Source organism: Grampus griseus, assembly GCF_964374135.1.
Source record: "Grampus griseus genome assembly, chromosome: 12".
Taxonomy (NCBI): Eukaryota; Metazoa; Chordata; class Mammalia; order Artiodactyla; family Delphinidae; genus Grampus; species Grampus griseus.
This window is the reverse complement of record NC_139006.1, coordinates 40,638,638-40,665,371: the sequence shown is the minus strand read 5'-3', so window position 1 is coordinate 40,665,371 and position 26,734 is coordinate 40,638,638. Positions and strand designations below refer to the sequence as shown.

Below are 26,734 nucleotides of genomic sequence, written 5' to 3'. Positions count from 1 at the left end.
AGTATTCTCCAAATCACACCTCTACTGCTTTAGGTTGTAGGTGGAAGCAGTCTGCTTGGAGCGATTGCTGCAGACTCGGGACTGCAAACTCTGGAAGAGGTCAGGGACCCTCTGGGAAGCTGGAGGAACTATGGGCCATCTCAGAAAAGTACTTCCACCCACTCACAGGTTACATCACCTCTCTCTCTCTCTCTTTCTCTCTCTCTCTCTAGCACACACAATTTTGTTCCTAGGCCCAGGTTAATAACAACCTACTCTCTTCTTGTGAATCCCAAACTAAATGCAATCACGGGCCAGCAGAAAATTGACTGTTCCCAGATGACTCCCTATTTCTGGAGCACAAGAACTCTGGTGGGTGAGAGATGGGAAGGGAGAGTACATAGAACCCCTCCAAATAAAATTGTCTGGAAGAAGAAACCTAGATCAGAGGAGGAACTTTGGCAATGACCCGACTCAGCCTGGGCGTTCCCTGCTCCTCCCACCGGCAGTGAGGAAAAGGATGCTGTGCTCAGGGCTCTCGTCACAAAGTCCCATCCAGGCAGCTTGTCGTCCTGAGGTCCAGGACGCTTCTTTTAGCAAACACTCAGGTCTGCTGGCCAACAGGTGCATTCACGGAAGGCTGGTGCCCACGAGCCTCTCACACCCTGAGTGCCTCCGGGGGACAAGTGACCCTGAGCGTTGACCTGGACCCGGGCCTTGAAGGTGAGGACAGGCAGACGGGAGCCTCTTTCTCATATTTTTACTTCACTGGAAAAGAAAGGAAGGGGAGTATTTTGCAGGGTGGACAGCTGAGCAAGCCGCTTGTCGAGACCAGGAGAAACGGCTGCCTGTTTACTTCAGGGCGTCCATGGGATGACGTGGTGGGAGGGAGAGCTGGGCAGAGAGGGTGTAACCCCGTCGGTAACGTGGGATGAAGCGCTGAGCCTCACTCAGCACGTAGGTAGCAGCCGAGCACAGGAGAGTGGATAGAAAAAAGAAAAAAGCTGAACAGAGTGATAGCAGCAGTGGCCTGGGAGCTGAACCCCAGGACCCCGGGTGGGACTGATGGGCAAGGGCTCACCACAACATGGAAAATACGATGTCTGGATTCTGTGTAATGCCACGCCGAGAGCAATGAACACGTGAATCCCGCGCAAAAGCAGGCAACCGAAGGAGCTCTGTGTGGTGCCAAGACGACAGGGAATAAAAAGGAAACTTCCTCCTCGAAGTCTGGCTGAATGTCTCTTAAAAACGACCTAAAGTCAGCCTGACTTTGCACACTCCTCCAGGGAGACGCTGTGCTACCGGAGGAGCTGCCCTTCCTGCAACGGCAGGAAGGTTCCAGTTGCTGCTGCCAGGAGGTGCAGAGTGGCAGCACTGAGGATGCGGGTCAAGTGAAGTCATCTCCACGGCAACGAGCTCAGGGCCAAACACTATGAAATGACACCTGCAAGTGTGTGGGTGCTCGTGTGTCTCACAGGTCACCGGAAAGTCGGGCATTAGGGTGAACTCTACCCTTTGCTCATTAAATACCACGGATCCCTTAATATTGCATTCCATTCAAGTCCAGTTTTAAACTAGAATCCAAAGTCTACCTTACATTCATTCATTTATTCATCCTATAATTACTGACTGCCTTCTATTGATATATACACATCCTCAGTTTAGGGGACATGGGAGGGAGGGGAAAAAGTAGAATGAGCCTGTCTTGACCTTCGCGCATTTTCACTGAGGACATGGGACATAGAGATGCAGAAAGTAAGGTAATCACGTGAGAGATGGGATGGCTAAGCTTAGAACTAGCTTTCGGCAATGAGATGACAAGGGTACCTCTGTGGGCTTGCAGTGGCTTCATGCCTTCTTTGCATTTGTACCTTTCATACAGAATCCTTGAAGGATGTGGATAATTTGGGGGTAACAGAAGAGGGGAAAGGAGAGCTGATAACTGAACTGAGGCAAAGAGTGTTTAGAGAAAGCGAGAAAACCCAGAGAAGCTGAAAAAAGGCTTAAGTTAGGTGAGTGGGGGCCAGATCACCACGGAAAGCTGGTCTTTATTTTCTCAGACGATGGAGACTTGAGCAAGGTTCTTACGCAAAGAGTCATGTGATGGACGTGGTACCGGTCAGAGCCACTTCCGCCCCCCAGCGGCCTGCACACAATATGGCGCTCATTATGCTGCGCTGTCATTATTGATGAGTAGAGGGTCCCCTACCGGACCATGGCCCCTCGTTAGCAGGTATGTGTGCCTTTGGCACGAAGCCCAGCACCCAGACTGGAGTAGGAGCTGGATATGGTTTGAGTCATAAAACCTACTAACTGACGAAACAGAATTTAAAGCCAAAAACAAAACCAAAACATCACAGGGACTGAAGAAAATGTTTCATCCTAGTTTTTAAAAAAAACCCCCCACCAAGAAGATGAAATCATAGACACGTGCATGTATCAACATTCTCTATGCACTAATAAAAAAATGACGGAGAAAATCGATTTTTAAATCCCAGTATAATTGTGTACTAGCATATTCCCCTTCAATTAGGAAGAAAAGAAGGAAGGAAGGAAGGAAGGAAGGAAAGGTGAAGGGAGGAAGGAAGGAAGAGAGGAAGCCAGGAAAAGGAAGGTCAATCCGGAGACTGTCAGGATCACTCACACAGGAAGTGGTCACAAAGGACCTCACCAGGCGGAAGTACCTGCAGGGGGCCATCGAAGGAAGGGGGATAATACACACTTTGTTAGAAGTTGACACCTGATTGACTGTAGGAAAAAGGAATTGACTCTAAGGTGATGCTGAGATTTCAGGCTTTGGGGACCGGGAGGAGGCTGTCACCAATATGTAGAATTTTTTAAAAAACATTCAAAGAGAGGAATGGCCTGAAAGGCAAGACAATGGCAAGGGTTTCAGATATGGAATCAGTGTAGAATTTAGGAGCTGAGAGGGCCCTTAAAGATCATCTAATCTAACACTTCATTATACATGTGAGGGGACAGGAGCTCAGAGGTCAGGGGACTTGTCCGCCAAGGCCCCCCCTAAGGAAAACCAATAGGGGAACCCAGGTAGAACTGATTTTCAACGAATGTGGGATAAGACAGCCATCAGGGATCAGAACTGGAGCTCTGGATCTGGGAATCATCAAGGGTCGGGTGGTTGAAGCCAGGAGAATGGGTGGGGCTTCAGGAGGACAAAGTATAAAGGGCAGAAGGCAGACAGCCAAGCGCCTCGCAAATAATAACAACAGCTAATACTGGGTGCAAGTGTGTGTCAGGTACTATTCTAAGGGTTTTCACACAGGATATTTAACCCTCTAGAGAACTTTAAAAGGTAGGTGCCTCTGGGACAGAGGAAACGTAAGTGAGAACTCTGAGCTCTGTCCGTCCCCATCCGCCCTGCTCACCGCTGTGTCCCAGCACCTGCCTGCACGCCGTCTGGAATTTACCATTCTTATTATTTGATGAGCTGCCTCAAAGGGATTGCTTCTCCAGGTTGTTAGGGCTTGTGGATTTCTGCCGACCTGGAAGTACTTCTGTTCCCAGAATGCCAAGTCTACGACATTTTCTGGTATTTTGTTTCTCCATCTAACACATTTAGTAAATCTGTGAGACTGGCTGAGATCAGGGTCCCCCCAAATGGCTTTCCTTTTGCTGCTGCTCTTCTGAAAAGGCACGTTTGCACATGTGGTTTCACTGGACGTCCAGGTGAACTGCCATCTCCTATAACCGATCTTAAAATGTCTTGAAAGTCATCGACGTGACGATAGTCTTTTAAAGCAGTGATTCCCAGCATCTGTGTATCTGATTGATAAAATCTTCTGAGGCTAGTCTAGCTCTTTTGTTTGTTCAAAGAATCTGATGGCACAGTCATCCACTATTAAAAGCAGATGCAAATGTACTTCTTCATTGCTATTATATCTGATTCAATTACTGTGATGCTATAAAAAAATGAAATTTTGATCAATGTAAGCATCTTTAAGACCACAATCCCGACAGAGTTGTCCCAAACAATGGACACTTATACAATATACATATTGTATATTATACAATATACTTTTGTAATATTTTCCATGATACAATCAGAGATTGAAGAAGAAATAGAATCAGAGTTTTAAATTTAGGTGGGAAGTTGGAGATGATTGTACCAAGCTTCATTTTATAGATTAGGAAGCTGAGACCAAGGAAGGCAAAGCAACTTGCCCAGAGTCTCCTGGCTAGTTCATGACAAAGATAAGCAAGGGGCTTCCCTGGGGGCGCAGTGGTTGAGAGTCCGCCTGCCGATGCAGGGGACACGGGTTCGTGCCCCAGTCCGGGAAGATCCCACATGCCGCGGAGCGGCTGGGCCCGTGAGCCATGGCCGCTGAGCCTGCGCGTCCGGAGCCTGTGCTCCGCAACGGGAGAGGCCACAATAGTGAGAGGCCCACGCACCGCAAGAAAAAAAAAAAAAAAAAAAAAAAGATAAGCAAGAACTCAATCTTATGGCTCCAATTGAATGTATTTCCAATTGTGTCTAAAATTACAGCACTAGTTTCAATTAAGAACAAATTGAGTATTGTGGATTGCTGCAATTATTTCTGTAATTCATTTTAAAGGAGATTAATATTTATAACTGTTCGATTTCCCTTTAGTATGATAAACGTTAACACCTCTAAACAGTCAAATAAAATTTGAAAATTCAAATTTCTCAGCTTTGTGATTGGTGATAACTTGTACAACTGTAAGAGGGTCTGTTGTATCACTGAGAAAGGGCATGTTCTTCTTTTTATTGCAAGTTCCAGGTTTCTCTGATTACTTCTTTTACTTGAATGTTAGGTTCCTCTAAACACATTCTTCATTTTCATTAGGATATTTTCAGGGGCAGCGGGGAGCATTCTTTCCTCTAATATTTTCTAAAGAAATAATCCTTTAGGCAACCGAAAGCTTTTTTGGCATCAACACTGGCATTATCATGGGTAATTTGCGCAATTTACAGTCATGTAACAAACTGAAGTTTTTCTTACGTTATCTGCCAAGGCCCTTTCATGACAAATCCACTTTGATCATGGAAAGATGTGTCATCCCATTAGGCGATTACAGCCTTTTTGGTAATGTCAGGATAAATAATTTCACATCTTGGTTTGGTCAATGAGATTCCATTCCTGTTGATGTTCCCTCGGGTGTGGGCAAAACTACTACACAACATGTCCTCAGTCCTGAGTTAGGAATTTTCTAGTCTACTAAACTGTCATTGGCTAGTGAAGGTTTGTTAAATTCTCCTTAGAATTTGTACCTAACATCCTATGGTAAATCTCTCTCTCGTAGACGGTGCCTTAACTGACTTTTACAGTTTTTAATGCGTTCTCAGTTTCCTTTCTCTGTGGTGGCAGCATTGAGAGACTGTGTGTGAGGTCCTGTTTGCAGCAACTTCTTCTGCTGACCATCCACGTCCTTTTAAAACTCTCCCACTGGTTCTCAGACAGTGAATTCTCCTGCTTCTCTTCCTGCCTGAAAACTGCTTCTCCACCTCCTTGGCTCCTTTGCCCCCTATGATTAAACATAGGGACCCCCTCCAGGACCCACACCTGTTTTCCCTCCTGTGTGTCCACACCTTCTCCTTGGGGTCCTCTCTCACTCTAACCCACGTACATGGTTCCCCAACCTCTACCCCCAGCCCCAAACTCTTCACGTGGGTGATCTGTTTTCAAAAGAAAATCTGAAGTAGCCACTATGGAAAAACAGAACTTTCTTGGACTTGTTGGCACTTATTTTGCGGCTTAGTAAGTTTTTATTTTTAATTAAATATGGAGGCACTGGAATGTTTTCAGTATTTAGGGCTCTGAGTGTCTTCATGCAGCTGTGATCGGAGCCACTACAGAGTCTTGGGCTTCGTCCTCTGCCAGGATTCCATCTCCCAATAACTGTTCCACGTCCCCTTGTTCATCTCCTCTCCTGTTCCTCCGTCTAGTTTTTTTCTTTATTTTTCCCAAGGTTATGCATTGCGCATTCTGCTGTTCAAATGGAACCTTGTTCTTTCAGCCTTTCTTATATCCGGATTCCCAGCCCCTTGAGTCAGCAAAGGATTTTAATGCGAAGACCTCCCTCTCTGCTTACCCCCCTTATTTGTCAGACTATTCTTTCCTCTGAAGGATTCATGCAAACCCATTCCACATAAAGACGTTGGATTCTTTCCTTAGACTTGTTTTTCAAATATACGAAAAGGAATATTATTCCTAGTTCAATCTGTTTCCCTTTTTATAACACCCTGGATTTCCTTTTCTGAAGCCAGTTCTAATTCTACAGTTTCTTTAGGTCTGGTCTCTCACTTCTTCTACAAAGTTGATTGGGTCACGGCTGGCACATCTAGGGCCTTTGAGCTTCCCACTCATCCATCTTCTCCAGCCACAAGACAGCAAGCAACTCCTGGGCACAGTGCACCTTTTTGTTCTGTAGCATCCCTGCAGGTCCTGGTAGAAGCCTGTGCTTCCACACTAAGTGCCCATGAAGCAGGAGTTTATTGGAAATAGGTCAGACATCTTCACAGGCCTATTGGTGCATTCGGAACCCAATGCAAAGTCTTTAGTAATGAACTAAGCGCCTGACTTCCTTCCAGAGAATTGCGTAAGCACTGGAGGGACCAGAACCAAATGTACGTGATGAAAGCTCTCTGATAACACCTCAAAATTCTTTGTACCGGTCACATTCCATTTAGGCTCATAGTTGGAGAAGGACAGGCAACCGACTTGACTCACGGAGGACTCACAACCTGTGGTTTTAAAGACTTGGAATCTTCCATGACTCAAATTCTCACTCAGCTTCCTTCCCAGAGGACAAAGGAACTGTTAGACGTTGGGCAACAATCAGAAGTGTGGTTAAAGGTCCTTCCTCAGGAAAAGTAAACGTCGCTGCTATAGAGAGTTGAATTTTGTCCCCAAAAGGTATGTTCAAGTTCTAATCCCCAGTACCTAGATTGTGACCTATTTGGAAATAGGGGTTTTGCAGACATAATCAAGTTAAGATGAGGTCATACCGGAGTAAGGCGGGCCCTAGTCCAATAGGACTGGTGTCCTTATAAAAAAAGAAAGACACAGGTATATATACAATGGAATACTACTCAGCCATAAAAAAGAATGAAATTTTGCATTTGCAACAGCATGGATGGACTTGGAGGGTATTATGCTGAGTGAAATAAGTCAGAAAGAGAAAGACAAATACTGTATATCACTTATACGTGGAGTCTAAAAACTAGAACAAATTAGTGAATATGACAAAACAGAAACAGACCCACAGATATAGAGAACAAACTAGAGGCTACCAGTGGGGAGAGGGAAGCAGGGGCAAGATAGGAGTAGGGGATTAAGAGGTACAAAGTACTATATACAAAATAAATAAGGGAACCCTCCTACACTGTTGGTGGGAAAGTAGATTGGTGCAGCCACTATGGAAAACAGTATGGAGGTTTCTCAAAAAACTAAAAATAGAGTTATCATATGATCCAGCAATCCCACGCCTGGACATATATCTGGAAAAGACGAAAACTCTAATTCGAAAAGATACATGCACCCTAATGTTCATAGCAGCACTGTTTACAATAGCCAGGACATGGAAGCAACCTAAGCGTCCATCAACAGATGAATGGATAGAGAAGATGTGGTGTATATAATATATGCAATGGAATATTACTCAGCCATAAAAAAGAATGAAACAATGCCTTTTGCCACAACATGGATGGACCTAGAGCGTATCATACTAAGTAAAGTCAGACAGAGAAAGACAAATATTATATGACATCACTTATATGTGGAATCTAAAAAAAATAGTACTTATTTACGAAACAGAAACAGATTCACAGACATAAAAAACACACTTATGGTTACCACTGGGGAAGGAGAGAGGGATAAGTTGAGAGTATGGGATTAACAGATGCACACTACCATATATAAAATAGATAAATAACAAGGTCCTACTGTATAGAGCAGGGAACTATATTCAATATCTTGTGATAAACTATAATGGAAAAAATAGAAAAAATATAGATATATACATATATGTGTATAACCGAATCACTTCCCTGTACACCTGAAACTAACACAACATTGTAAATCAACTATACTTCAAAAAAGAAAAATAGGAAAAAAGGTAAAATAAATAAGCTACAAGGACATCTTGTACAGCGCAGTGAATATAGGCAATATTTTATAATAATTATAAACGGAGTATAACTTTTAAAAATTGTTTATCCCTATGTGGTACACCTGAAACTTAGACAATATGTATTGCACATCAACTATACGTCAATTTTTTTTAATTAAAGTTTTTAAAAATTCAAAGGCTAAAAAAAAAAAGAAAAGAAAGACACAGACACACACAGAGAGGAGAAAGCCATGTGAAGACAGAGACACACAAGGAGAATCCATGAGACGACAGAGGCAGAACCAAGGAATTCCAAGGACTGCCAGCAACACGGGAAGGTAAGAGGCAGGCAGGGAACAGTCTCTCCTAGAGCTTTTAGAAAGAGCAACATCTTGATTTCAGACGTTTAGCCTTTCGAACCATGAAAGAATAAATTTCTGTTGTTTGAAGACACCCAGTTTGTGGCCATTTGTCAGCAGCCACGGGAAACGAACACAGCTGCCCTGGAGCTGGAGAAGCAGACGCCTGCCACTCGCAGCTACGGCCCCTCCTGGCTCTCACGCTGGGATCACAGGCACCGACGCCTACGTCCTCGTGCCTGGGTGGGGGGGAGGGGGGAGTGCAGGGCGGGGGCAAGCCTCACGCTTTCTCCTGCACAGGTCACACCGGCCTGGATGGCAGAAGCTCTGCTTCAGCTTTCCTGCCACATAACCCCTATCAGATTCTTTCCAGCCTTTTCTTCTAGGAGGCTGTTCTTCACCCCCTGTGGCCACTCTCTGGTCCTGCCGAGATCAGGCTGATGACCTGGAGTCACGTGACAACACCCTCTGGTTTCCAATGCGGAGCTGACCTGCTGAGCGAACCTCTTGGCCCCCTGGCATCTGTTTGAGCCGCCGTTTGCCTCTTGTCTCTCAGCAGCTGTGTGCTGGACCTCGGTGGCCCCGGAGGCAGCCCCGCTTCTCAGGTCAGGCTCTCCAGCGGGTACTGCCCACCCTGCCGCCCTACCCAAATGGAGGCCCCCTGTGGAGTCCTCTGCACCGTCTCCGGCTCCCCCATCTGAGTCAGGGCAGCAGGCTCGGGATTTTAGACTTCATCAAGCAACGTCCTTAACAAAACTACCAGCTTACGAGAGTGAAGGTTTGGAGCCCAGACCTCAGTACAAACAAACAGCTGCTCACCACCCGGTGACCAAGGAGATGGAACTGATCACGTAATCACGCACTTATCGCATGCACACGCGGAACGAGGCTGGAGTGGATGGCGAGGCTGCTTGGGCCTTGGGAGACAGCCGTCTGCCCACCCAGGCTCTGCCAGGCCACCCGAGCCCGAGGGGACCAGACACTCCACATGCCACGCCCATCCCGGGTGGGAGCACCACCCTGAGGTCAACTCAAGCAGTGTCGGGGCCCATGCGAAGCGGGAAGTAATGGGGACCTGTGTGGGGACGGACAGCGTCTTCCCTTCCCACCGTAGGATGCCATAGGTTAGTCCTCCAGGCCTCACCTGCACTGTCCATGGTCCCTGTCGCACTCCGGGGTGGCAGCCCCGTCGGTGCCCATCCTGGAACAGTTGCAGCCTTCGCAGCCGGCCAGCGGGTGGAAGCTGAAGGAATGTGTCTCACACGCATCACACTGGGGCCTGACCGTGCGGGGCGGGCAAAGGCACATCCCCATCGTCTCCTCACAAAGGCGCCGGCCGCAGGTGCACGCTGGCCGGGGATGAAGAGACACGGTGAAAGGGTTAGACGCCCCTGACCTCCAGCAGGACTGCACCAGGGTTTCCAGAACCTTCCAAGGGGTCTGGGAGAAAGGTCTTGCTTTTCTTCCCTTATGGTACTATTGAGTGTGGTTTATCTGAAAGGCCCCTTTCTTGGGGCCAAGACCGACCACACCCAACGCTCATGGTGGACACAACATGCAGAAGCTGAGTGAGGCACAGCTGGAGCTACTGACACCAAGGTAGACACCCTAAGGCGCCCCTCGACTCCGAGCTGCAGTTACATGTCATTCTAACGTGAGGCCTGTCCTCTGTCAGGGGGTCAGCTCTTCTCAGGCTTCTTGAAGGGCCTCCATGTCACCCCAGTGCACTGAGTCCAAGGTCAGGACAGGATGCAGCAGCGGGGCCCTTGTTAGGCAAAGGCTGGCCTCCATGCGGGGACTCTGCCCCCTTCACGTGGCCTGGGCTGACCCTCGTCTAGGGCTGCAGCACATTTCCTAGATAAAGATCCATGGCCTCCTCATTCAGTGAGGAGTATGCCCTGTGAGCCTGGCTCTCCTCCCACCTCAGCTGAGCTTTGGTGAGGCTGCAAAAACTGAAGCCTAGGGCTTCCCTGGTGGCGCAGTGGTTGAGAGCCCGCCTGCCGATGCAGGGGACACGGGTTCGTGTCCCGGTCCGGGAAGATCCCACATGCCGCGGAGCGGCTGGGCCCGTGAGCCGTGGCCGCTGAGCCTGCGCGTCCGGAGCCTGTGCTCCGCAGCGGGAGAGGCCACAGCAGTGAGAGGCCCGCGTACCACAAAAAAAAACAACAAACAAACCTGAAGCCTAACCTATTCCACTAAGCAGAGAACTGAGCTGGCCAATATGTTGGTGCTTGAGGCTATGTACCTTCACCTGCCTTGCCAAGCGCATGGGTCACGTAGCATGGGAAACATAAATATTTACCTTCTAGAACCTTGCTACTCATAGTGTGGTCCCTAGACCAGCAGCACGGGTATACTCTGAGTGGTTACTGGAAATGCAGACTCTCAGGCCTGAGAGTCAGAATCTGCATTTTCACAAGATCCCCAGGTGAGTCTCCAGCACAGTGAAATTCAAGAAACCTGGCCCCAGGTGACCTTGGCTGACCCGAACCTGCACTTACGCTTGCAGTGCGGGAATCCGTAGTAGCCCATTTGACAGCGGGTACACTGCCGCCCAATGACATGGGGCCGGCATGGGCACTGCCCGCCCTCTGGGCTGCAGCGATGGCCAATGGCCCCGGCGGGGTGGCACTCACAAGGCAGTGCACCATCATGGTAAAGGGCCACCAGGGACCTGGCAGAATCCTTACAGAATCCAGAGGCTTTCTGGGGGCTGTGGAAACAAAACCTCATGGTGAGATCCTGGGAGGCGTGCCCAGAACCGGTCCCAACCTTCCTCTTCCCACATGCCTCACCAAGCAGCGTTTTGGGGGAGGGGCTCTGGAGTTTGGGAGGAAGTTAGAGAAAACCCCACCCCTGGACTCACAGAGGGTGCCAGCCACCCCTCCTCCCATCCCCATCCACTCCAGGACACATCACAGGACGGTGGGTGGGAACTTTCGGTGGCTGGAATAAAGGGGTGAAAATTCACCTATAGGATGAATTGTATGGTGTGTGGATTATATCTCAATAAAGTAGTCACCAAAAAAATTTACACCTACATGTGTAATGATACACCAATTAGAATAATAATGAGGAGGTGAATTGCCAACATTTACTGAACATGTGTGTTAGAATTTTTGCCTACACCTCACTTAACCTCACAACCACTCAACCAATTAGTCCCTAAGTCCCATTTCACAGATAAGGCAACTGAGGGTCCTAGAAATTAGGCAACATTCCCAAGGCCACAGAGCTACGAAGTGGTTGAGAAGGTACTCAAACCCATAGCTGTTTGACCTCAGAGCCTTTGCTCTTAATATTTTCTATGCAGAAGGCATCTGGCCCCCGGGAGCCTCAGTTCCTCAGGAAACCTACAAGGGGGCAGGGTGGGTCTGTAGAAAAGAATGGCAGGAGGTGATACTCAGGGCTGTTCTAGGCTCTTAGCATTCAGGGACCCACAGAGGGAAGACGGGGGAGGTCCACCCCTCTGTGATGCTCCCCACTCAATCAGAGGGCAAAGGAGAGTGGGACTCAGGGCTCACATGCCTCCCCGCTGAGGAAGCCCTGTGTGGTATCTTAGGAATCTGAGTCAGCCAAGAGGAAGCAGGGAAGAGGAAGAGAAACTCCCAAGCAGCCTGTGAAACCCAGCTTGGAGGGTGATCTGTTGAGATCAAAGTTGAGGAGGGAAATCTCGCCCAGATGTGCACAACGGCTGTAGCGTGTGCCGAGGACGCGGGACTCAGTGCCACTCCCTCAGGCTCCCAGAGGAAGAGACAGACCCAAGGGCCACCCCTCCCCGGGCCTCTTGCTCTGGTCGGGAATGTGGGAGAGCTGCATGCCTCCCAGGGCCTTTCCACAAAGGATACTTACTCAATATAAAAACTGTCCCCTCCACAATTGGTGACAAACTCAAATGACTTGTCCACTGATTTTCTGTGAAGGATTTGGTAGTCGTAACTCTCCGCAGGCACCACTAGGACACGGACCTAAAGGGAAGCTGTCGGCATGTCTTTGGATTTCCAACAGCACGGCGTACCTACGGCTCTCCGTCACGTTCTCTTCGCTAAGATCAATGTTCTTTATTGTTAAGCCCAAGACCAAATGAAACAGGATTTATGAAAAAAGAATCACGGAACAACCCTAAGCCAGTGATGAAGGCTCAGGCCACGTTTCCATGCAGGAAATGATACCAAGTGGGGGGCAGACCTCCTGGAGCACCTGCTCAGAGAAGCAGCAGCCTCGGGTGCTGGGCGGGGACAGGAGATGTCAGGGGTGAGCAGGACAGCTGTTAGGACAGCCAGGGCCCTGTGTGATCCATGCCCGGGACGACCCTGGATCTCCAGAGGTTGCACTTTGTGTTTTTAAATGTGAGCAAACCGAAATGGCAGGACCAATGGGGAAACTCACATGGTGGCTTGCCCCTGAAATTCATATCCTATCAGATACTGTATTATGAATAATTGTAGCCCCAGTCTTTAAAAATACTGCTCAGTTCTCTGTACCTGTATAAACCAGACTGCGCCAGTTAACGAATGCTGCAGGAAATTTCAAACATCTTCGTCAACGACTCACCAACTTACTGCTTACAGAGTCTGCTGCTCTCATGTTATTCAGTTCAGTAAACATTGCCAAGTACCTGTGCCAGACGGTGTTCCAGGCACAGGGGATACAAAATGAATAAAGTCAGGCCCCTGCCCCTAGGAAGATGACATCCTCAGAGAGAGAGGAGGCATGAGCAAAAACTGGAGGGCCACAGAGCAGGCCTGGGCAGTGCTTCCTGGCTCTCCAAGGCTTTACAGGCATTGGGTGACCACGATTCCATCGATCAAGGTAATGAACAGGGTAGGGGATGCCCGGGGCTGGGCTGGTAGCAGGCTAAGTTGGAGGGACTTGTGAGCTCTCTGGCTATGGGGATGTGCAGTAGATGGTTCTAGAGCTCAGCAAAGATGAGAAATGAGTTCACAGATGTGGGCGTCATTCTCACAGAGGAGAGAACAGAATCGACAGGCGCAGACAATGTTATTCAAAGAGAAATCTTAGAACAAGGGGGCTCACCGTCGAGCCCGAGGGAACGGTGACATATGGCGATGAAGGGAAAGAGAAATCATTGAAGGAGCGGTGGAGAAAGTGGGGAAAAAAACAAGAGAAAGTAGCTATGGAAGCCAAAAAGAAAGAAATTTTCAAGAACAAATGAGTGTTCAATGCTTCAGAGAGAGACCTGTCAGAGGAGATTGAGGAGGGGCTGAAGGAGAGGGCTCCAGGCTCGTGCAGGGAGGTTTTTCTTCCTAGTCACTTCTCTATTATTCTGCTTTCCCTTGATTTTAATTGTCAAAGAAAGACTTTTTTTGGGTAAAGTTAGCTGCAAAATTTAAACACTTCTATAAATCTGGCTTCAGTTCCTTGGAGGAATTATTGTCATGAGCCAAAACTGATGCACAGAGCAGCCAACCAAGGCAACCACGTGAAGAGCAAGCTGAGAAATAAGCAGAACGCACCCAAACTAAGGACTTTCCTTCTGGAACCTTCACCGTCACGGCCACCTCCGGCTCCGAGATGTCAAACTCAACCTGATCTCCGGCGATCACTTGGTCCCGGCAGCCAAGCACATGGGGGCAAAAAGAGGCACGGAAGATGCCTGGGGGCAGAGAGAGGCGTTCCTATCACACCCCTGCCAAGGCAGGTGAGCCCTGCAGCCCGCCCTGCTCCCCGCAGCTCACCTGGCTGCAGCCGCCCTCTGTCCACAGACACCTGCACCAGGAACGTCGGATGCACTGGTTGATAAAAATGGACCACAATGACGTATCGACCCGGACGCGGTACGAGTCCTCGCAAGGTCACTTGGTTCTGGGTGGGAAAAAAAATATTCCTCAAGCTGCAGAGTTATGAATAATTAGAATTACGGGATATTTTGAGGTTAAAAACCAAAACAACCTCGGTATTTACCCAAGAGAAGTGAAAATCCACATTCACACAAAACCTTCCCTTGAACGTTTGGGGCAGCTTTATTTGTGATCACAAACACTGGAAACAAACCAAATAACCGTCAGCTGCAGAATGGACAACCCAACGGTGGGACAACCATAAATGACGCTGGAGGGAGGGACGTTTGGTAAAATCGCTTTGGAAAACTATGTGGTGGTTTTTACCAAAGTTGAACGTATAACTGAGCAACTGCATTCCTAGGTATTTAACAACAGAAAGGCACACTGTGCGTGCAAAAGGCCATACAAGAATGTTCCCAGCATTCAAGCACTGCTTGTAATAACCGTGTAACAAAGGGTCAGACTCCATTTTTTATGTTTGACGGTTTTCAAGCTCCGTCACTCACCTATTGCCTTTTGTCCTACACCTGGACAAGCTAATAAGAAAGCCCAGGTGTTCATCCCTTGGCACACCTGGGAAGTTCTAACCACACAAATTCCAGCCCATGGGAGAGGGAGCCCTCACCCAGACTCCCCCCCTTCCTAACCACAACGAAAACCGGATTCAGACCCCAGTCCTTGCTCAGGTTTGAGTGTGAGCCCTGCTCTCCCCAGAAAGTCTCACTATGTGAGTAATAAGTCTTTTCAAACCGCAAAAAAAACCTACAAGAATAACAACAATAAAAGATTATCTTTCAGATGAGAGCTGTGCCTTGGAGGGTGACTGACTAAAGGTCATACACTAATTTTATAGCAAAACCAGGAGTAGAGCTCTATTGCCATGATTTCAATTCATTTCCCCCTACTGTTCTAGGTTGCCTTGCCCATACGGGATCTTACGAAATTTTCTCTCCCAAATCCTGTTAATTTCCTATCTTGATGCAATGTGAACTGACACAAGCCATCTCTAGGATCAGAAGGACATAACGGCATCAGAACAAACATTAAGTCCTGCAATTGTGTAGTTTGCAGTGAAAAAAAGGTGTATTCCCTTCATACACTTCACCTTTCTGCTCTAGGTGATTAATCAATATGTGTTTATTGGGAATGTCCTGCCTACAAGTTGGGGCCGCAAAAAATTTGTTAGAGTTCTAAAAGCGCTCATGTTCTGGTCTGGGAAGATAATTAATGACTCAACAACGTTAAGTAGCAGTAGCCCATGAAAATGTGACCTATCCTAAGATGGCTCATGAAAAATTGCCAAATGACTATGTAGACAGTGATGCAGGAGGGAAAAGGAGCGTCAGCATGGGGCGGCCACAGACAGGATTAACCGGATGCCTCAGGCCTGGGATTCTCCACAGTTGAGAGCAGAGGTGCTCAAACTTTAGGGGCATCCAAATCCCCTGGAGGATTTGTTAAAGCACAGATTCCTGGGCCCCTCTTCAGAGTTTCTAATTCCATAGTTCTGGGGTGACGCCTGCAGATTTGCATTTCTAACAAGTTCCCAGGGGATGGGGACGCTGCTGGTTGGGACCACACTTTGAGAACCACTGGTTTACAAGCAACACACTGAGGGGGAGCCCTACCTGTGGGGCCTTCAAGGTGACTCCAGTAAGAGCGTCAGCAGAAGGTAAAGGGTCCTGGGGCAGGAGAGGGGAAGACCCACCACTCGGAACGTCCAAAATTAATGCTGTTGGAGGAGTTTCAGGGACCAAGGAAATACAGGTGGCACTGAAAAAGAGAATACTGAAAAATAACCAAAACCCGAAGAACTGTCCCCCCGTGAAGATACAGAGTCTAAGCATCAAAAGGATCCAGAGAACCACCAGCCTGTGGAGATCTTTATACAAACATACTCAGTGCTCCGGACTGGCCAAGTGTATTCCGGCTGCCCGCTTAATACAATAAGCTAAGACAGAAAAAAAAAAAAAAATCTTAATTTTGAAGGGAAGTAAGCTAGATGGAAACTTTTTAAAACTTCCCTCTCTAGGACTAAAATTCATTGTTAAATGAGATCAATGCAATGAAACATTATTATTCACCTCTAAACATCAATGTTGATATAAAACTATACAAAAACAAAGAGAACACATGCCTATCATTTCTTTTAGGCACAGCCAGACTTCATTGTCTTGGTGGTTTCAACCATATGCATAAGATGTCATGACTGTATCCATAAATTATTTTTGAACCTACATCCAAACAACCTTCCCCAAATCCCGAGAATCATTGGTTAGCTAATTCTCATAACATAGTTGTGAGATGGGTCATTATTTTCATGTTTTTTGTAAATGAGGAATCTCAGACATAGAGATTAAAGGACTGGAACAAAGTTGAGTCTTGACGAAGGCTCAGAATAGAACTTCAGAGTAACTGCCCTCAAGGGTGAGGCTTAAACATTTCCCCCAGTTGCTACTGTGTCAGCTTCCTGATATGATGGAATTCTGGAAAGAACGCTGGGATGAATGATTTAGCTCTTTTTTTTTTTTAATGCATCACCAGCCTTTAGCACCTTGGCCTGTGATCACTTCTGAAGTCAAATATAAATCTACAGTCTTAAAAGCATTAAGTATCACTCAGCACAAACAAGGGATAAAGGAAGGAAACACATTACCTTTCATTAACAAATCTCCCATAACTGGCAATGCATTTGACGTGAGGTCTCAAATATTCCACTGAGAATTCTTCAGTGGGTATGATACAAATTTGATGCTGTCGAGCAAATACAAGAAGGTATGTCCCAGTTATCAGCAAAGTCAAGGTTATAGCCAAACACATTCTTTTAAAAAAGCTGTTCAGGTCTTCCCTGGCGGTGCAGTGGTTAAGAATCTGCCTGCCAATGCAGGGGACACGGGTTCAAGCCCTGGTCTGGGAGGATCCCACATGCTGTGGAGCAACTAAGCCCGTGCACCACAATTACTTAAGCCTGCACACCCACAGCTAGAGAAAAGCCCGCACACAGCAACAAAGACACAACAACAGCAACAACAAAAAGCCGTTAAGAATTCATCCAGAGGAATTATAACTATTATTGTAAAGCAGTAAAAATCATAGGAGAGCACTCCCTCTGGCATCATTATGTCCAACAAATCCTTTTTACTATTATGCAGGATCACTGACTAAATTGCTCTGGAATAATTATACGAATAAACAAAATCATGTGAAAGTTCAAAAACAACTCTCTGTCAGCGACTTTTGACAGATTTTTCTCTCCTGCCTTGGGCTGATGCTGGCTCTTCAGACCCCTTGGCAGGGAGAGGCAGGGATATGGTGGGCAACCAGGGAGCCTGCTGTTCAGAAAGAGGGCTGCTCCTGCTACAAACAATCCTTTTCAATAGAGGATGACTTGTATCTCAGGCACATTTGGGCTCTGTCTCCAGAGCTAGTTTCTGAGTCACACAAGAAATTCAGTCATTACCTTAATACCTTTTATTTTAAATCAAAACTATTACCAGCTTGGTCACAAAGCTATTCGGTAACAATAAAATTTTAATTGAACACCTACTATATGCCAGGCACTGAGACGGTGGGATTCTGCAAGACCAAGATGGACACACTCCTGCCTTCATAGAGCTTATTTTCCAGTCAGCCTTGACTCTGAATGACATCTGACTATTTCAAAAAGGGCAAACTTATGCTTAAAAGAAGGACGTTCAGCCCCATTATAATTTCCAAAAATGAAGAGGTTAAGATTCACTTGACTTATTATGTTTAAAAAGAGTCATCATTTTAAAAAGTCTTAAATTATTACATAGTTTATATAATAATGTTTAAAAACTAAACTCCAGATAGTTCTGAAGAGAAAGCGCAACATTTTTAATACTGTCAAGCACGAATATCTAGAACATACTAGAACAGGCTGGCCTGGCACTTCCCAGAGTGATACATGCTTAATATTAGCAGTATCAGGAAGTTGCTTCATGCTTACATAATCTTATGTTCCCCGAGATATTTATTGTAAACCTGACCACCCCTTCCTAGCCCAGATCCCATTGCCTCTGTTTATCACAATTCTCAATATTTAAGTTATGCTATTAAAAGGGTATTTAATCTGCCAAAGCTGGCATTTTAACTCTTAATAGTATATATCTGGGTTTCCCTGGTGGCGCAGTGGTTGAGAGTCCGCCTGCCGATGCAGGGGACGCGGGTTCGTGCCCCGGTCCGGGAAGATCCCACATGCCGCAGAGCGGCTGGGCCTGTGAGCCATGGCCACTGAGTCTGCGCGTCCGGAGCCTGTGCTCCGCAACGGGAAAGGCCACAACAGTGAGAGGCCCGAGTACCGCAAAAAAAAAAAAAAAATAGTATATATCTAATTAATTGAAAATACTCTTCTTGGAATTGAGTAACAATGGTCTGGAAAAAAATACCAGGTGATTACAACCTTGAAAATTCTGCCAAGAAGCTAATAGACATAATAAAATAGTAAAGTGGAAAGAAATAAACAGTAACTAATGGCATTTCTATACACCAGCAATAATAAACTAGGAAACATAACAACAAAAGATAGTTCATTCATAATAATAACAACAAATACAAATTAATGAAATGGCGTTTTGTGAAATGTGTTCAAATTTGATGACTAAACTTTATTGGATGCTATAGAAAAGGCTCCAACAAATGAAGAGGCAAAACAGATTTCTAGATGGGAAAATAAACATCATAACACTGGCAATTCTCTGCAGGTTAACTTTATAGATGTAACACAAACCCAGCCAAAACTTTAATAAGCTTTTAAAAATATATATGGTTACCAATAAAAATACTCTAAAATTCAGCGGTCAAAACAGAAGCATACCAGAAGGAATCGGGCCATCCGTGCTTTGAGCCAAACGTCTGCATCTTCTAACAGCTCGTACACAGCAAGGCGACTCCTGCTGTCGGTCACAGCGCTCCGGCAGAGGACGCTACAAGAGGAAACAGTTTTCTTAACCTTACTCCCCTGGTCTCCCTCACTTTATGCCCTGTGGGGTTGCTGATTGCGCTTCAGTTTCTCCTGTTGTTAACCAGGTCACTGACAATGAATTTCCCTGGAGGTGGAGTTTAGGAGGGATGCAGCCCATGATCAGTAGGGGAAAAAGAACCTTCCCACTGTGCTCTGAGTTGTACCTCTCAGGGCTGACGGCCTTGCGCACCTTCTCCACCCAGCTTTTTTTTTTTTTTTTTTGTGGTACGCGGGCCTCTCACTGTTGTGGCCTCTCCCGTTGCGGAGCACAGGCTCTGGGCGCGCAGGCTCAGCGGCCATGGCTCACGGGCCCAGCCGCTCCGCGGCATGTGGGATCTTCCTGGACCGGGGCACGAACCCGTGTCCCCTGCATCGGCAGGCGGACTCTCAACCACTGCGCCACCAGGGAAGCCCTCCACCCAGTTTTATAATACTTGGTCTGGTCATCTGGAGAAAGAGCCCCAGGGCCAGTAATGTCTAAGACACAGCCTTCTTGGAAATTTACCAATATCATTGGTACTGTTGGAGATTAAAGTTGCCTACTGAACTCACAATGACCATCTCATGCCGCGTCAGTAATGAGGCTGAAAAGCCCCGAGTTTGCCTTTAGAAGCTCAGTCCGTTCCTCCTAATGCTCCTTCCTCATTCTACCAGTGGTGCTCCTTCCCTCCACGGCATCAGAGGACATACAGAGCTCAGGAACATTTAAAGTAAGATTTTGAACTAAAGAATACAGCCTCGTAGTAAAATCCATAAAGGAAGTATTATGTGAGGAATGCTTCGACTTCATCGTCTAAAGTAGCAACTTTTCGGTCTATAAATATAATTTGGAACTAGAGACATACGAAAAGAAAATGACCATCTCTGCAAAACGTTTGAAATAATTAATGCAATACTTTTGAGGTGAGAATTAAAATGAGATAGTGTACAAAGAGCCATGGTTTGTGGCATACATTAGAAACTCAATAAATAGCTGTTTTCTTTTCCCTTTTGTGCATGTGTGTGGGTGTGAATACACGTGTCAATTAAAATGCATTTCTATTGGATTCAACCATAACTCTGGGAGTTAAATATATCAAGTGATTATATTAAGTGACTCTCTTAGATTGAGTTTTATCCTCTATTCAATTCTTACTAAGAGTAGACTAACAGTAATAACTGGATGGATTGAATCATTAGTGATCACCTCTCTTATGGAGGGCAGATCAGATTTTTCAAAGTTATCACAGCACTATTTTGGAAAGCGGTGTTCCTACGAGCACCACTACTTTTCTGTTGGGATATTGTTTTATAACAACATAGTTAGACCTCACTTGAGAAATGCTGGGAAAGGTTCAAACCTCAGCAGGAGAAGCTGCCATATTGAAAGGGTCTGTCAGTTGAAATAGGTTTTTATGGGTCAAATATTTTCCAATTGCGTCGTATTTTTGGACTCTATTACTTGCAGCCTGGTCATTTTCACTTATCCACATGACATGCAAAGTAGAGAAAAAGGAAATATTTTAGACAAGTGAAAAGATACCATGGGACTTCCCTAGGAGTGGTTAAATACAATAATAGTAATTCCTAGTCTAATGCAGTACTGTCTTGGAAATCTAATGATTGAGAACTTTGGTGTTGTCGCCACGTCCAAAGCCTAAATGATCTGCAGAATATCATGTACTTCTCTCCTTAAAACACCATTCAGACAAAGGTCCTGAAACAATGCTTATGGCTCGTGGAACCCTGGCAGGGTGTTCTTTCTTTCTTTAGTTTTGAAATCACTCCTCTGCTTGGCATAGATAGTCTCAACCTCTTCTGAGATAGTCAAGAGTCATGAAGGTCATTAAGAATGTTTCCTCCTGTTTGCTGGGCCATCTCCACTTTGTACACTGTGGAGCAGGGATCAAGCCCTGATCTGCAAGGTGGAAGGGGTCAGAGAGCTGAACTGGAGGGTGGGCTTGGATGGATGGGGTATGGAGAAGCCATGCCCTAGGCGCTGTGGCCAACAGTCTCCAGGACTCAGGGGGCGAGTGTACATCCCAGTGGTGGCTGATGTCACCTATAGATGAAACTAGTATTTTCAGAAAATGACAGAACATTCTAGGGAACTTTTCTGGGCCATCTGGTGTTCCTATTAAAAATGCATATATGTAATTACATTCTTTGTTTCTTTTTTTAAGCATCACCCCAGAGAAAAGGGAAGATTAGATTTTTTAAGGTTTTGAAAAGAAACTTTCACAGTTTATTTTGTAGGGTTGCCAAGAGTGTGATATTAATTTAATAACCGTTTCATCAAGTCTCATAAAATTTTCCATTCTAAGCTACCAAAAGTAACATTTTTCATAAGTTCTTTAATTTGCAAAACAGGGAAAATGTCCAACTACCTCAAGTCATCTTGGGTTTGACAAAGAAACACATAAACATAGAGGTTATAAAATGTTCAAGGTCTTGGCCAAGAATTGGGAGGGTTCACTGTAGTTATCACCCCCCTGCCCTCTCAGGAGCCTCTGCCTTCCAGTGCCATTTATTCTACAATTAATTTCATGGGAAACATCCCTTGCACTGATTCTTTAATTAAAGTATACTCTGAACATTTGCATACATCTTTAAACATTATGCAAAGAAAACAATTTTTAATAAACCTTTGTCAGCGCTCTTGGAAGAGATGAACTTTGTCAGGGTGAATCTGAGATTCCTTTGTCAAATTATTTTTCACCTGACGATCAACATTAATGATCCCCAGTTCTGAAGGGCGTGTTGTGAAGGCAGGAGTAGTGGAGAATGTGCCAGGCACCCATGTACTCTACACGGTGTTTGAGGGGAGAGCCCTGAGTTCACTGCCCCCCATAGGGTGACACAGAGTAAAGCAAAATGGTTGTGCTGCTTCATGTGAATCTGAGACAAAATGGTAAGTAGAACATACAGCTTTTCAAGAAAATGCAAGCTTTTCAAGGTACTGCCTATGGAGAAGCCTTCTGATACCACGCTGGGGAAGATGCTGGTTCGCACAACTACCCCCCTGCTGCTTTTCAAGCTCAGCCTCCAAAAGGAAACAACTTTCCAAGTTAGATAAAAACTAAATTTCCCACAGCTGACCTCCTGCCTGTCCAGTTACAGAGAACACGCCCAGGCAGGATGGTTACCTGTATTTGCAGCTGTAGATGTTCACCCGGCCTGCCAGGTCAGCCCCGGGGCCCTGCACGTGCACGTCGGCCTCAGACAGCTGGTCTGCTTCCGTGGCATACTCGACCACGACCACGTAGTGGCCGACCCTCGGGACCCGCAGCTGCAGGCGCAGCTCCACCTGTCGGAGAGCCCAAGTGGACAGATGTGAGATGTACTGGATGCGTTTCCATAGGCAACGGTGAAACTGGGGCTGAGCAGACCCCAGGGAGAGTTTTATATGTCATCATACTAAGAAATGTGGTAGGTAGGGATGCCCAATAAAATACAGGACGCTCCGTTAAGTTTGAAATGCAGATAAGTAACACATAATTATAGTTGAACTGCAATTCAAATTTATTGGGGCATCTGGTATTTTTATTGTCTAAATCTGGCAACCCTACTTATAGGGGCCTCTACTCCTCCTACCCATATATTTGCCTTGTTTCCCAAGGCCAAAGATACTCCAAAACTTGAAGTAAAAAGGAATTTCCAATGGGAGATGAAAGGAATGAAACTATGCCTTGAAGCTCTTTAACTGTTCTTTGATTAAAAAAGAGACTTGTATGAATGCAAATAATATAAAGTGATACACACACCCCTCTCCTGAGATGACTAATGGTAGCTTGGTTTTCATACTTCCAAACCAGTTTCTACATCTGAAAATGCACAATACACACATATGTACTTTTTTTTTTAAAAGAAAATCTGCAGGCAAACACGGATGCTTTCGTACCATCACAGCAGAGCTGAGTAGTTGCGACAGGGTCCATATGGGCCGCAAAACTGAAAATACTTCCTACCTGGCCCTCTACAGATAAAGCACACCCACCCCCACACTGCCTAGTGGTTAGGAGCGTGCAGTCTGGAATCACTGTGCCTCCAGCTGTGTGACCTTGAGCAAGTTACTTAACATCTGCATGCCTCAGGATCCCCCTGGGTAAAAATGAGGATAACGTAGTACCCGCCTCTGAAGATTATGAGGATTAAGTGAGTTAATATGTGAAGAGCTCTTAAAACTGTATCTGCATGTTGTAAGCACTATATAAACGATGATTACAACTCTGGTTCTTGCTTTTTGCCACGACTGTTTTTTTACTCAACAGTATTTAGTGTGTCTATACCAGTACATACAGATATACTTCATTTTTCTAACGGCTGCCTACCATTCCACAGTAGGAATGTAAAATCATTTCTTTAACTAATCCCCTATTGATAGACACTTAGGTTGTCTCTAATTTTTCCTAAAACATATAAGGCTATATGATCATCTAGCTATATCTATATATCTATGTATATATCTGAATCTATATCTATATTTATATCCTTATGCTAGTATTTCTGTAAGATTCCTAGAAGTGGAATTAGAATTGCTGGATCAAAGTGTATGTGCATATTTAATGCCTGAGCCAATATTAGAACTACACTCCTTAGCAGTTTAACCCACTTCGGCCCGTAAGCGCAGGCCCACCACGCTTAATTAAAATCCTCTTGTCCCTTGCTTTCAGGAAATTCACATTTACTGTTCCTTCTGTACAGCTCTGAAGCCCCCAGCTGCCATTTTCCACAGTGATTTTTCTATCACTTAAATAACAGAAAGACTTCCCTCAGGGAGAAAATGTGGATTACCCACACCACTTTTCCACTCTGTGTCTTACAGTGAAATATGCCACTGCCATTGCTCCGTGTGGGGAGGTTATTGCCAGCATCTCTCCCCTGGGCACCTCCAAACCAGGGCTTGTCTGTCTTCACCCCACCATGGAACACACACAGCCCAATGAGGAGCCTTCTCCCAGGAGGTATCATTGGCTGCCAGTTCTATCATAGCACTCTATTCTCTATGATAAATTTCTATTACTCTTCCTACTCTGAGTCCTTTGGGTTGATTTTTGGAAGACTTGTTGGAAGGGTTTTGAATGTATTTTTGATGGTAATAATGGGTTCTGACAAGTCAGACAAAAGATGTAAATGATGGAAAACAGAAACCCTACTGTCGCTGTTTGTTATCAGTTATTATCTTTGAAAAAGCGAACTTTAACGAAACCAGTGTCACTCTGGAGGGATCTTTCCCATTTTATGGCACAAAACTGTCTTCACCTAGTTATCGGTGTTTCAGGGTAAAGACATTAAAGGTGAATGTATCAAATCTGTTGCTTACACAAAGCTAAGAGGGATAACTAACCTGCTGATGTCGAAGTAAGGATTCAAAATGATTTGGTCAACAGAGACTTACTAAACACCTACTCTATCTCTGCCCACCAGCAAAGTGATGGACATGCAATGGTAAACAAGACAGATCTGGTCTCTGCCCTCAGACAGACTTTAATCAAATAATTAGATAACTGGACAAATGCAATGTGAAATTACATGTATGACAAATGCTCTGAAGAAGGGCTAAGAGGGGTGACTGAGCTAGTCAGGAAGATGAGGGGGGAGGCGAAGACTTCCCTGAAGAAGCAACAACTAAGCTGAGTGCTGGAGGACGAGGAACAGACAGCCAGACCAAGAGGGGAGGGAAAACCATTCAGGCATAGGGAACAGCCTACAACATAAAGGGTAGCCTATAATGTACGTCCAAGTGACTGAAGGTAGGCCACAGGGACAAGGAACAGAGAGCAAGAGGAGGTATGATAAAATTGGGAGGTAAAAGGGGCAACCTTAGAGGACATTACAAATTTTTGTCTCTATCCTACGAGCAATAAGATGTTATTGTAACGTTCCAACTGTGTATGTGTGAGGGTGGGGTGAGAAAGTCAGTGATGAGTAGATACTTCTATCGAAATGAGCATGCTGACTACAGTATGGAGAATGAGCTGGGAGATGCAATAAGCAGAAGCTGATGTGGGTGAGCTAATGGGGAGGTTACGACAGAGATCCTTATGAAAGATGGCGGGGTACTGGGCAAGAAAGACAGATGGAGAGAAGTGGAGAATATTTTTAAAAGTTTGGGGAGTACACTCAGGAATGGGTTGGCTTTGGTGGGGGAGAGAATGGAAGAAGTCATGCATGACCCTGAGAAACCTGGTTTGTGCATTTAGATGGATGGGGGTGCCATTTACTTAGGTAGGGAACACTAAGACGGAATTTGAGATCCCTCTGAGATACCTAAGAGGTAATGTCAAGAAGGAAGTTGGCTGTGCTACTCTGCATATAAAAGGGGAGGTGTGACTGGACATACCAATTTGGGAGTTATCTGTGTAGAGTTGGTACCTAACATGATAGACATGGAGGAGACTGCTTAGGGAGAGACTACAGCGTAAAAAGACAAGGGCTAAGGGGACTTCCCTGGTGGTCCAGTGATTGAGAATCCATCTTGCAATGCAGGGGATGCCGGTTCAATTCCTGGTTGGGGAACTAAGATCCCACATGCCGCGGGGCAAGTAAGCCCGTGCGCCACAACTAGAGAGCCCGTGTGCCGCGACTACAGAGCCCCCGTGCAGCAATTACAGAGCCCATGTGCCGCAACTAAGACCCGATGCAGCCAAATAAATAAACAAAACAAAACAAAAAAAAGACAAGGGCCAAGACTGAGTCTCAACAAATTCTAACATTTAATGGCTAGACAGAGGAGGATAAGCCCGCAAATGATATTTTGAGGAGGCGGCCGGAGAGGCAGGAAGAGACCCAGACTACTCTTAAATTCTGGAAAACAAGGCAAGAGAGTGGTTTTGTTTGTTTGTTTGTTTTTGGCTGCATCGGGTCTTAGTTGTGGCATACAGGCTCTCTAGTTGCAGCATGCGGGCTCTCTAGTTGCTTGCCCCGCAGCACATGGGATCTTCGTTCCCCGATCAGGGATTGAACCGGCGTCCCCTGCAGTTCAAGATGGATTCTCAACCACTGGACCACCAGGGAAGTCCCGAGAGTGTTTTTAAATGGAAGGAGTATTCAACAAGTACTGAAAGCTGCTGAGAAGTTAAATAGATGACTAGATGAAGACTGAAAAAATATCCATGGGATTTAGCAACAAGGGTATCACTGGAAACCTTGGCCAAAACAAAAAAGAAAAACATTAATGGAGTGGGAGGTGAAAGCCAGAGTGGTGTGATTTGAGGTGTGAGTGGAAGGTAAACAATTAGAAATCGTGGGTCTAGACAATTCTTGGTTTTGAAGGGGTGAAGAGTTATGGAGCAGTGGCTGAAGGATTGTGGGAGGGGGAAGGAGGGTTTTCATCAAAATAGGATAGAATTTAGCATTTTTTAAATGTAGGGTGACTTCCAGTTCAGATGGCACAGGAATTCACATTTGCTGTACCCCATCTGCTCCGAGACACAGCAACCATGGATAAAATGTTTTAATAGAAAAACAAAAATTATGTTTGGGATTAAAAGTAGACAGATAATGGAACATAAGTAAAAGAAAAACTTCAAATA

The 26,734-nt window shown here is 45.7% G+C and overlaps 1 protein-coding gene across 2 annotated transcripts in view; it reads right to left on the bottom strand.

Annotated features, from left to right (window-relative positions):
- The window catches only part of LAMA3 (laminin subunit alpha 3), a gene marked incomplete at its 5' end in the record, with an annotated part of 240,762 nt that overhangs the window by 92,005 nt on the left and 122,023 nt on the right, over positions 1 to 26,734 (bottom strand). For both annotated transcript variants that reach the window (XM_082667718.1, XM_082667719.1), the window contains 9 exons: positions 9,577 to 9,781; positions 10,934 to 11,145; positions 12,285 to 12,400; positions 13,910 to 14,049; positions 14,132 to 14,258; positions 15,865 to 16,009; positions 16,893 to 16,990; positions 19,074 to 19,182; positions 22,346 to 22,506. In XM_082667718.1, coding sequence (XP_082523844.1) covers positions 9,577 to 9,781; positions 10,934 to 11,145; positions 12,285 to 12,400; positions 13,910 to 14,049; positions 14,132 to 14,258; positions 15,865 to 16,009; positions 16,893 to 16,990; positions 19,074 to 19,182; positions 22,346 to 22,506 — 1,313 coding nt within the window. The remainder of the gene's footprint in view (positions 1 to 9,576; positions 9,782 to 10,933; positions 11,146 to 12,284; positions 12,401 to 13,909; positions 14,050 to 14,131; positions 14,259 to 15,864; positions 16,010 to 16,892; positions 16,991 to 19,073; positions 19,183 to 22,345; positions 22,507 to 26,734) is intronic.